This window comes from Sinocyclocheilus anshuiensis, unplaced genomic scaffold, assembly GCF_001515605.1.
Source record: "Sinocyclocheilus anshuiensis isolate Anshui unplaced genomic scaffold, SAMN03320099.WGS_v1.1 scaffold1848, whole genome shotgun sequence".
NCBI lineage: Eukaryota > Metazoa > Chordata > Actinopteri > Cypriniformes > Cyprinidae > Sinocyclocheilus > Sinocyclocheilus anshuiensis.
Window position 1 is genome coordinate 80,307 of NW_015558631.1, and position 12,968 is coordinate 93,274.

General features: G+C 42.0%; 1 protein-coding gene across 1 annotated transcript in view; it reads left to right on the forward strand.

Annotated features, from left to right (window-relative positions):
* Positions 1–8,033: 8,033 nt before the first annotated feature.
* The window catches only part of LOC107680809 (immunoglobulin superfamily member 10-like), a 15,030-nt gene continuing 10,095 nt past the window's right edge, over positions 8,034–12,968 (forward strand). Inside the window, 3 exon segments of the mRNA XM_016476856.1 lie at positions 8,034–8,127; positions 10,332–10,560; positions 10,683–10,878. Of these exon segments, the coding sequence (XP_016332342.1) occupies positions 8,034–8,127; positions 10,332–10,560; positions 10,683–10,878 (519 nt within the window).

Below are 12,968 nucleotides of genomic sequence, written 5' to 3' on the forward strand. Positions count from 1 at the left end.
CAAAGGACCAGCATAAACCAGCAAAGGACCAGTTTAAACCAGCAAAGGACCAGCTTAAACCAGCATCCCAGCGTCAAAACATACCTAACCAGCATATGCTGTTTTTTTCAACAGGTTTGGCTGAAGCTTTGACATAATGGAGCATATAAGTGGACAAACAACACTAAATAAGACTCACAACAAATAGTGACTGACACACACACAGAGCGCATGCTGAATGACAGAAAGCTGACACCGGTTCCACCGCACGTGCTTTTAAGCATCCTGGTCACTACGTCACCCCGCACGTGACGTCTCGCCCATCCATTGGAATGATTACACATGTGATTCAGAGCGTGGTCACACTGGAGGCGTTCCCGTAGCGTTTCGACACAGCGTCTCGTTCCCTTCGGGGAACCATGGTTACATGCGTAACCTGGAGACGTTTGTGATTGACAGCATCAGAATAATATGCTTGTGCAACTGATGCTTGTGCAACTGGCGAGCTCATCGATGCCCTCCACATCAACCTCCTCGGATGAAGACAGGCGGAGTGTCGAGCCCTCTCCCTGGGTGGAAGAACCGTAGCGTGGGCTTCTGATCCCAGAGAGCGGGCGCTGGATCCATATGCGAACCCCACGAGTGAGGGTTCCCATAGCGTTTTGACGCAGCTCAAGTTCCTGAAGGGGAACTTATGGATTTATAGATCCTGCTTTATATTTCATTCAAACGATAAATCTGAACTTTAGCAGGATGTAATCAGCCACAAGACACATGAGAGCCACATCAAAGCTGACATAACGTTTCTTGAGGTGACAGTTTGTGAATGTGTTTGTGATTGTTACAACAGAATACTTGAAATATTTGTATTGATTTGTACTTATGAAGCATGTTTGAATAAATTGTGATTGTAGATGTATCTCATTTTATCCTGTGTTAGTGAATTTGTCATGATGAATTTGTCAGCTATATTACAAACTGTGAGATAGTGGATCTTCATGAACCCAACTTTGTCACCAGTATGTTTAAATCATGACTGGGCCCATTAGAAATAATGGCTCGTTAGTGCAATAGTGGTATTTAATTATTTTTATTTCAGCACAGTGATAGTCTGTTCAGTGTTTTAGTATCAGTAGCTGTGCTTATGCTATGGCAAACTAGCTATATTTTAAAATATGAAACATGTATATTGTAAATGATTGTTAAACATAAGAAATATAGGTAACACTTTATTTTAACGACCAATTCTCACTATTAACTAGTTGCTTATTAGCATGCATATTACAATCATATTGGCTGTTTATTGGTCTTATTCTGCATGACAATATTTTAGATCCCTTAATTCTAAACCTCATACCTAAACTTAACAACTACCTTACTTACTATTAATAAGCAGCACATTAGGAGTTTGTTCAGGGAAAACTCTTAGTTAATAGTGAATATGTGTTCCCTATTGTAAAGTGTTACTGAAATATATATTTCCATATATGTGTGTATATATATTGCATGAGTAAATAAATGTTCAATATATTTATACACATACAGTACCGATCTTATCACATGTACATCTATATACTATAAAGTGTATTACTGAATATAAAATTACATACATTCTGATAAGAAAGAAAGAAAGAAAGAACGAAAAATAAATTTTGGATACAAAGACAAATGTTATAACTGCATGTTTTGTTTAAGAAACATGATGATTTTGGACAGGGGAGACCTTCTAGCAAAAGAGTCAGGTCTGTTCAGACTATGGTAGTGTACCCTGTGGTCTCTAGAAAGGGCAGATGTGTTGTTGCTGCTACTGGTTACTAGTGAGGTGCTTGAGAATGACTTGAGGTCCTTGAGGAGTTGTTTTACACACACACACACACACACACACACACACATACATACATATATATATGTGTGCGTGTGTGTGTGTGTGTGTTACCACCAGTTGTCAGTTAAAACCATGTTACTACAGTTTGAATCGAAAGTCTTTATTAAGGAAACACAATAAAACCTAGGACTGTAAATTCATTCAGGTGAATGAACACATAAACTGAACACATAACAATGAGGACGTCACAAACAGACAGCACGGTATAATGACAAGCAGGCGACAGGGAGGCTGAAGCAGTAAAAGTAATTGGCGATAACTGTAGACAATGGCAAATGTATTGTACAAAGCAGTTGACACTTTTTGGGCACCAAGGGAATGACATTAAAGATTTTCGTGCAAGTAAACAAAGCAAGGAACATAGTTTACAAAGTTGCTATAATTGCTAACTTACAGTAAAATCTACACCGAATTTTAAACCAAAAGTTGACCTTAATGATTTACTTATTCTTAACTTACCTGGTTTGATTGCTAAAACCTGACCTGCTTTGTCCTGTGTTCTGCAGTACTGTGGTCAACCAGGCCTAGAGCTGGTAGGTAGGTTTTCTAATGACATCTTGTGGCCAGAAGGAGAATTAATTTGCTGCTGCAGTCTCCACTGACTTTTCTCTTCTTCTTCTTCTTCTTCTTCTTCTTCTTCTTCTTCTTAATTTTAATTAAAAAATTTTTTTTAATAGCAATGATTTGCTTTATTCAAGGGCCTGAATGTCCTTATGCTATGACACATAAAGGTTGGCGTTAATGTTCTATAGCCTGGTTGAACAGTGATGTTGTGGTGCGTCCAGCAACAGGCTGACAGAGACTAATATATATATATATATATATATATATATAGGTGTCTTTACAAGGTTGAGCTGGAGATAACACTTCTTTTTTAAAGGGGACATTCTGAAAGGCGGGCAAAGGTATGAGACAGCGGGATCATCAGGTTGAAATAAAAAAATAAAAAGCCATGTGCTGGACAACAGGAGGAGAACATGTTGTTTACGGTGTCAAAGGCAGTAGAAAAGTCCAACAGAATAAGAACCAATGATTTGGAGTTTGGGTTTGACGCAACAGACAGAATAGTTTCCATGGAATTCCAGATCCTACTATAGACTGTTAGTTATGTAAGAGAAAAGCAGAGAGGGTCTAGTCTGATTGAATTTCAATAGAGGATATCAAACTCCAGAGAGAGACAGAGGAGAGAAGAGCACAGGAGAGCAAGGAGAGAATGGAGAGACTGTTTTCTCTTCTTGAGAGAATGCTTAACAAATACATTATTAGCCAAGAGAAAACAGTGGAAAAATGGGTACATTATAATTTTTCAATATCTTTTTTTTTAAATGTCACATTGTCAATGAAACAACTTAATTTCTGTAGTTTATTTTTGTGATATAAGTTCAAAATGAAATGAATAAGTTGTATACATTATTCATTTTTGTAGTGTAATTTATTTGTAAATGAGCCTGAGTACTTTCTGTACATTTTGTATTTTTGTTTTGCATATTCACGTGTGCAAGTAAAAGAAAAGTAATTATGTACATTATTTTTTTGAATGCAGCTTATAATTTTTTCACAAAACATTCTTCTATACGTTTATTTTATTTATTTTTTTTGTCCTGTAAATGTTTTTTTTACACATTTAAACACATTACTGAAAGAACTATTTACAACATAGCTTAGGTTTAACATCAGAAAAAAAAAAACATAAATTTTGAGCCCAGCCCTGCCTCCATGTGTTCTGGGGTCTTCAGGAGGTGAATCTCTTGGTGAATGGCCAGCACATCCACAGTGACTCGGAGGACAATGCGGTGACAGTGGAACGAGGCATGTCAAACACTCTGGAGACCACTCTGATGTACCACTGGCAGACAGAAGAGAAACACCAGTGTCTGGATTGTGGCACCCCATCACTGTTGCTGTTCACTTCTCAGAAGATCCAGCAGCACTGTCAGGGCCTCCCTGCTCAGCCGAAAACCATTAAAAACCTGTCCAGCGCTGGCGAGGGTGAGTAAATGCTTACAGAATTTTCATTTTTGGGTGAACTAGCCTTTAAGTAAAAGTATTATCTTGCATACTCTAATATACTTAGGGTATTAAGAGGAAAAGTAAAGGTATGTACAGTATTGTTCTGAAAAAATAATTTGTCAAGATGGTTTTACATTAATATTACTGCTGCACTAATGTGTATGTTGCATTTTACTTCTGAATATGTTCAAGGTTATTAAATTTAAAGTTGCCTACTAAATATACTGTTGGGTAGTTTAATTTACAACAATGCATCATGTTGTAAAAGACCATATTTTTAGTGTTGCTGTCTGAGAAAAAAAAGAAAACTTAGTACTTCATATTTCTTCGAGAATACTTCAAAAAGTATCAACATTTTGTCAGAATATTACAATTTTTGCAAACTATATCAAAGGCTGCATCTGAAGGACTCGCACCGGTCAAACAAAGCACTGTTCAGCTGTGACAGCTGCTGCTGAACATTGAGCTGTACAGTGCTCTGTTTTTATTATTCACAGTTATATTTTTGCTAACCTGTCTACGTATGATCACCATGGTCAAGACAATAAACTACATAAAATCGCACCTTTGTTCGATTCCTGCATTTAAAGTTGTAATCCGACAAAGGACGCAGCAAACCAGAGTAACTTACCTGGCCTCGGTCTTGGCTAAGCCTGAGGTGCATCACCGTCTCCTCCATTATGACTTAAAACATAAAAACAAAAATGAGCAATTCTGGCTCCACCTATCCTGGCAGGATTGTCCTCTCGTCAGCTCTCCTCTCGCACTGTTGCTATGCGACAGAGCACTAACCAGGAACCTCTGGTGTCACAATTAGGAAATCCTGCGAAGGTGGAGCGTCCTTCATGCACTTTGGAGGGTCCCTCATGCACTTCAGAGGCATGGCCTTCGAAGTCCATGCCCTTCGAAGTGTGTGCACTTAACTTTGGGACACAGCTAAAGTCTCTAAATGTGACAGTACTCCCCGATGTGGCTACTTGGCCGCCATCAGGCAACCCGGTTCTGTGGAGAGAGGAGAAAGGGTTATTTTTGATACATGCTACGCTGCTCTGCTTAAAGGTATGTGATTCTTGTTTACACTCTTCTACCAGCTGTTTCACATCATACAATGTTATTTCACAAGTCAAAGTCTCAGTCTCTAAAACTACCTCCTGATCTTTCTCTAAGTCTGTGTGACGAGAGTGTTCGGGACCGAGAGCCGTGGGAATGGAGCGAGGCCGGTGGAGTAATAGATAATGAGCGACACCTGCACCACTCACCGGTCTCGAGTCCCACGGAGGAGCTCCGGAAGGATAAAAAGGAGGAGTGATGACAGTGAAAGAGGAGCGAAGTCCAGGCCTGGAAAATACAGTTGTTGCAAAATTTGGATGCATCTATTTCAGGTCTAAAGCAGCTCTAAATAAGACAATAGTGTCATTATTCAGCTCGATTTTTAATGCAGATAATACTGATATTTTTGATGTATGTTAGACTTTCACATTTAGTATTTTCCTTTTTGTCACTTTTTTCATGGCTGTTTGCCTTTTTTTGTCATGTGATCATTCACCCATTTTGTAAAGGTATGTGGGTTTAAAATTTTCAGATAAAGAGCCCGTGTGCTCGAAATGTCACCTGTGTGATAGTCTGTTAATAATTTTTTGTATTTTTGGAGCCTAGGTGTACCGACTTTTTACTGTTTTCATTATCAATATTTTTTGTAGAGCACCCTGAGTTTTTCCAGCGGTGTGTGTGCTTTTGTTTTGATTTTGTTTCAGTTCAATGTTGATTCAATCCAGTTCAATAATAGTGTCAATGTTGCAAAGTTCATAAATTATGAAACAACTTGAAAGTCAGTTCTGAAGATGACAATAGACTCATGATTGTCACATTTATGTGCAGTTTGTTTAGTTATCATGGACTTTTAGTTTGCATTCACTAGTTCCTGTCTCTCTTTGTTCACTTTCCTGCCACTCCTTGGTTGTCATGGTTTGTGTCATTATTAGTTTTGTATCAGCTGTGTATCATTATTTACCTTGTTTGAGTTCCTATTTAAGTTGTACTTTCACATTCACTCATGGTCTGGGGCCTGTTCTTCGTACCTCACTTAATACATATGAGATGATTTGAAAGATGCCAGATCTTCTAATCGTGATAACTGATCTCTGGCTAATTTGGTTCTTCAAACAAATTTGTGGATTTGATTAAAATATCTAGATGAAGTGGTCTAAGATTACTGTACATTCTCGTGTTCCCTGTAAAGGAATACTCGAAACCACAATCAGCAATGCAGTGATTGGCTGGCGGAAAGACAGCAATGTAATGACATCATATAATTAAAAAAAGACACCTGACGAAAAAGTTCACAAAAAGGAAACAGCCAAGTGAACAAAACTACATAAATGTTAAAATAGATAAATGAAATGTGCACTGTTTTTATTTATTTTATTATTTACATGATTCCCAATTATTTATAGTCACAATTTCTAGTATTTGTACAGGCTTTACATTTTTATTTAAATTTTGTAATTAGCAATTTATGCAATTTTATCTTTGAAGCAGATTTGTTATGTGACAGCCTTAATTAAAGTTTCTTAAGGTTCAAGATCAAGTTATCTGCATCTCCTGTGCTCCGTCAAGCCATTCCCATAATAGCTGTCACCACTCAAATTAATGCACGACTCAGATCAACTGTATAGCTGTAAAGGGAAGTCAGACTCCAGACACAGACAAGTTAGAACCAAACAGGCAGGTTTATTGTACAGATTTCAACGAGCAACAATGGCAGGTGAGTAATGGTAAATATAGAGTCTTTGATGCAGGGAATGTAGATACGGATGATAATAGTCTCTTTACCAGGATTACGGAGAACACAGAGTGAATGGGTTGATGAAGGGATTTTCCAGGAGCTGGTTCCAACGAACTGTTTCAGGTAAGTAGGATTGAGAAGACACAGGAGCACACAGGGGAGACGAAGGAGATCCAGGGACATGAAGCAGGTAAGTGAGAGCGTAGAGATGAATCTTCATTCCACAAGGGAGACCAGACAATGTGACTGATTGAACTGTGTGCTCCTATAGTGCAGAGTGCTGATGACTGTCAGGTGTGTGTGCTCAGACCTCGGGTGATTGTGATTGCTGGTAGGTGGAAGAGCCTGGCATGTCCATGACAGAACCCCTCTCTCCACGGCCCACTCCTGAGGGCTGAAGAATCCAATGTCGTGGTGGATGACCTCTACCACGTGGAGCTGGATCTTGTGGATGGGAAGCATGAAACTCTGTCAGGAGGTTGGGATCAAGTATGTCGTCTCTTGGAACCCATTATCTCTCTTCGGGACCATATCCTTCCCAATCGACTAAGTATTCTAGTCGACCACCACGATGTTGGGAACTCAGGATCTCCTTCACCGAGTAGACCATCCCATCTTCCAACACCATAGGGAGAGGGGGTTCGTCTACGGGACAAGGCTCTGTGGGAACAGGAAATACAGGTGAGTGATATGGTTTGAGTAGTGAGACATGGAATGTGGGGTGAATCCTGTACTGTGGAGGGATCTGGAGTTTGTATGTGACCTGATTGACTTGACGGATGATGGAAGGTACCAATGAATCTGGGACTCAGCTTCTTGCAGGGTAGCCACAGGCAGATGTCCCAAGTGGAGAGCCATACCTTCTGTCCAGGATGGAACGCGGGAGTAGGGGCTCTCCGGACATCCGCATGATGTTGATGACGTCGTACTGCTCGCTGGAGATGTTGGTGAGCCGAGTCCTAGATCCTCTCGCTCTCCTGGAACCAGTGAGTGACCGATGGTATTTCCAATGGTTCCCCTGACCAGGGGAACAATGGCGGCTAATAGCCAAGTACGCACTGGAACGGAGTGAGATCCGTAGATGGCTGACAGATAGAATTCTGTGTGTACTCGGCCCAGGCAAGGAAACGGTTCCAGGAGTTCTGGTGGCTATGGCAGAAGGTACGGAGGTAGCGACCTATTTCCTGGATCTTTCTCTCGGTTTGTCCGTTGCTCTGTGAAGAGTATCCAGAAGATAGGCTCACGGTCACACCTAGGAGCGAGAAGAAAGACTTCCACACTCGTGAGATAAACTGAGGACCTCTATCAGACACTATATCTTCAGGGATACCAAAATTATGAAAGACGTGATTAAAGAATACCTCAGCAGTTTCCATGGCAGTTGGGAGTCCTTTCAAGGGAACCAGACGGCAGGCTTTGGAGAATCTGTCAACTATGACTAGGATGCAGGTGTTTCCATCTGAGGCAGGTAAGTCTGTGACAAAATCTACTCCCAGATGTGACCATCGATGCTGAGGAATGCGAAGAGGAAGGAGATTTCCTGATGGTAGGTGATGAGGTGTTTTAACTATCGCACATTCCCATCATCCTCTCACGTACCTTCTGATGTCATTCCAGGCCACCAGAAGCGATCTTTTAGCAAGGAGAGGGTTTGATTGGTCCTAGGATGACCAGTGCCCAGGAAAGTGTGTGCTGCATGTATCAGAGGGGTTCTTTGACCTCGTGGTACGTAGGTATGATTTGGGGGGCACCCCGGCGGAGCAGGACCAGAGACACTGGCGACCGCGGTGACCTTGTCCAGGGATCACTGTATTGGACTGATGATGAGATTGGATGGAAGGATTGGTTCAGGATGTTCTGAGAGGTCATCAGGATCATGGAGTCGTGAGAGTGCATCAGCCTTATGCCGAGTTCACACTGCACGATTTTCAAACTCGTCGGATCGCCGTTGTTTTCACACTGCGTGACTATCTGGGGTAGCATTCAGTTGCTGCTGTGTTCACATTGCACGATGGATCGGCGACAGGGGGTTTCACACTGCATGACTTCACAATAGGAAGAATCGCCGACAGCTCCAGATATTTAGCATGCCAAATATTTTGCGGGCGTCGGTGACGTGTCGGCGATTCCCTCAGATCGCGTCTTTGATAATTCACACTGCGTGATTGTCACTTGCGTGAACGAGCACCGATTTGCCTCCGATGTCGGGCATTTGTCGGCGATTTCACAAAACCTGTCGGCGAGTGAAAAATCGGGCTAATATCGTGCAGTGTGAACTCGGCATTAGTGTTCTTAGTCCCTGGACGATAAGAGATGGTGAAATGGAATTGGGCGAAGAAGAGGGCGCACCTGGCCTGTCTGGGGTTAAGCCTTTTTACTTCCCGGAGGTATTCCAGATTGCAGTGGTCTGTGTAGACCAAAAATGGATGGCAAGCCCCCTCAAGCCAGTGTCTCCATTCCTCAAGGGAGAGCTTGATGGCAAGAAGGGAGATCAGACAATGTGACTGATTGAACTGTGTGCTCTTATAGGGCAGGGTGCTGATTGGTGATGACAGTCAGGTGTGTGTGCTCAGAACTCGGGTGATTGTGATCGCTGATAGGTGGAAGAGCCTGGCATGTCCGTGACAATAGCATGTGTGTAAGACTCTAATACAATTATAAAGTTTTTATTTTATCACAAATAAATATTTCAATGAGTAAAACAGGCTGTGTCTATAGTATTATAGATTACACAACATTATGATATTATTTTCATCTACATCTAAAGACACATCTTTTTCGCCATCACCTGACCAATTAATACTAGCACTTACCTATTCTATTCTATTCTGTTCTATTCATTTTGTTCTAATTTATTTATAAAAAAATGACTTGCTATGTGTACTGTGCTAGACTAACTGAGACTTGTCACAGCACTTGTATGTTATTGCTCTCTCTTTGGTCTGATTGCTTCTACTTTGTAATTCGCTTTGGACAAAAGCCTCTGCTAAATGACTAAATGTAAATTTTCAAATTCATTTTTAAATGATTATTATTTTAAATTATTGTCCCTGGATTAGTAGGGTACTCTTGTAATAAAGTAGCAGTGGCTGGGATAGATTTTAAATATCAATTCCACTTAAAAAGATGCAATCGAATCCTGTTTACGTGAAATAAGCTGCTACCAAGCAGGTTTAAACTTATGGACCTGTTGCTATGACAGCAAGTCCAGGATGAGCTTTGAAGAACCAAATAACCCAAGATCATGCCAAATAGTCAACAATCATATCCAGCTAACTGAGTTAGCGACGTACGAAGAACGGGCCCCTGGTCAACATTACGTTTGTTATGTTTTGCTACTGCTTTTTCGCCTGTCTTGTGGAAATGTATTATTAAACTTTGAGTTTTGGAACTTTATTCATCTTCTTCGTCTGTATTCCTGCAAACACTTGTGACAGATGACCGGAGAGTTTATTTTGGTTGATCAGGAGGGCACCAATTTTTTGAGTTTCACAATGAACTTCACTCGTCTTGCACTTACCAGCCCTCCTGATGACGAGACACTGAATAACCTGTTCTGGATCTGGGGCCAATGACCATCAGCAGGTTGACCTGCCAGACACCTCTGGACTTAACTGGAGGGAGGCCATCATCAAGTGTCTAGTGAGTGTCACATCCCAGTCCAGAACACAGCCAGACCCAGAGCCCAAACTACCATCGACCGTGGATATTTCACATGTGCCTCCCGCAGACGCAGAGGGTCCACTCGCCGTGACGAGTCCATGACACCATCGCCAGAAGGAACGGAGATTAAGGACTGGCTGATGGACTTCAATGTGGCGGTACTGACTCCCACCCTATCCTACCCAGCACCTGATTCATCATCACAGTTTAAAGACAGCACTGAGAACTTTGGACCAGAGTCAGTTTGTTCTGGAGTATCACTACTTAAGGACTGTGATATATTAATTTCATCGATCTGCATGGACTGTGTCATTCTCACAGTGATCTTGTCTAGTTTTGTGTTACCACTGTCACCAAAAGATCTCAGCCAGTCCTCCAGCCCCGCCACTGCCAGATGTTTACAGCCCTGCCTCCGGCCTCTGATCCTTTCGCTCCATCTCGGCCCATCAACCTGTTGGCTCCACCTTGGTTCCTCCCATCCTCGACTCCACCAGAGACCTTCGGCCTTGCAGCTCCATCGGGTTCCCTTGTCCCACCGGCTCCCCATTTATTACTTGTGACAGAGATCAGAGATCAATTCACATTTTTGTGTTCTCATCTGATAGTGTCATTACATTACTGATAATATGTATTTTATGCCCCAGCTCAGCAACCCAAAGGCAACAGTGGTAAGGAACTAAACTTGCTGCAACTTATTGCTCATGCTTTTGCACACACTCAATAGTAATGCGAGCGAGCGACGGCCAATGTGATTTACTGACATCATGTCGACAGATGAGGTTCATTAAAATTATACTGTTATGATAGTTTCCCTTGGATTTTCCCAGCGAAACTGCCCTGAGTCCTTCACATAAAAATTAGTTTACAGGCACTCATTTTTAATGTTTCGTTACACATTGGCAATAAAAAGCGATCAATACTTGAAAATTCATTCATAAAGCCAAATTACAAATTGCATTTAAAATACATTTCACTAACAAAGACCATGCCACAGCCATGCAGATAATACTTTATTATGATGAAGACAGGTTGAGAGGAAATAGGAAGGGAAAGGGTGTAATGATTTTCTGAACTGGCTGATCAGGGTGTCTTGTCGAGGGAGACTCAGAGTGGGGGCTTCGTCTCTGTAGATAATATGTTGGGTTACTAGAAGACCCCCAAAGGTTTGAACGAGCTGATGTGGGCTTGAGCTTGATGGAGATCATTAAGATTATTACGGCTATAGAGACGGTATGCTTCAGACGATCAGCAACCCATGACTCATATGGTTTCGTCTGAGATGCCTGTGCTGGCGGCCATTGTGGCTGCTCCGATCTGGAAGGAATGTATGGAGTAGTGTTCGGGAGATATGCCAGAGGCACTGAGAACCTTTTGAAAGTGCTTGTTAAACCAGAATCTTGTGGCCATTTTTTCCATTTTCTGTAAGAAAGAGGCTCTTGAGGAGAAGAATTATTGGCATATCTGGAAACAACGTATTCCGAAAGTGGCTCGTAAGGGCTGAGGAAGGAGTTGAGGCGAAATATGTAAATGGGAAATGACTCTATACCCGGATGAAAACCATTTTGTAATCTGTTGATAATGAAATCTACAAACTCTCTGTCGGGGTGGTCTAATAAGGCAGTGACTAGGGCTTTTACCTTAACTGGTGTGCCGAGATACTTTAGTAGTCATTCAGGTAAAGCAGTTGGGTTGTGGGTTCCTAGCGTGAGTGCCGCCAAAGAAGGAGCAGACGTGTAGGAGTCTGCAGTTGGAAAGTGAGCAGCTGAGATGGTTGAAATTATTGCATACTATTCTGCCTCCTTGGTATAGAATCGTCCGTCCTCTTTTGTCTATGCTTTTGGGAATTGGGACGTTGACTGTGGGGCGTATGTCGAGAGGTTTTGGAATTATGGGAGGAGGTGGAGTTGCTGAAGACAGTCTAATGAATACAGGTGTTTTGCGTGAGGAGGACGGCTGTGAGTTAAGAGAAGTGATAACTGTGCATGCTGAGGCAGGATGTGACGGGGCTCTGCATAGCTCACAGGAGAGTGAAATATGGGCTGCAAAGATGCAACACTAAAGTTCAGCATCGAGAGTGCCCCAGTATGTCCCTTGGTTAAACTGCTGTAACCGACCTGCTGCTTGAGTGGCAAAAAGAACATGGTAGTTATAGAAGCCTGTCCTTCCAAAACGTATGGCCATGTCTAAAATGATAGATAGGTAATCATCTAGCTCGGTCCTTCGATCTGGGTAGACAGAACAAATGATGTCTCTGTAAATCGAGAAGGCTAGAGCAAATTCAGTAGGATTAAGGTCCTTTGAATGAGAATTTATTGTGTGGCTAAGCTACATGATGCCTTGGCTGGTTTGCAGCTCTCTGGGCTGAATGATATTTATGAGGGATGGCTGAAGAAAGTGGGCTAGATCGGTGTAGAATTTGAAGACGTAAGGCTGGAGAGACAGGGGAAGGCCGAAGAACTGATGAAGCTGGCCGAGGAGGTGGTGTTGCTGTGGCCAGGGTATATGGGCTGCTGTTAATTGACAAGCTGTGAGGGTATTGGGATGGGGAGGGGTTAGGGTAGGTGAGGGAGGGGAAAAAGGATAGATTAGTTGGAAGAACGGAAGGTATAGTACAGGGCTGTCCAAACTCGTTCCTGGAGGGGCGGT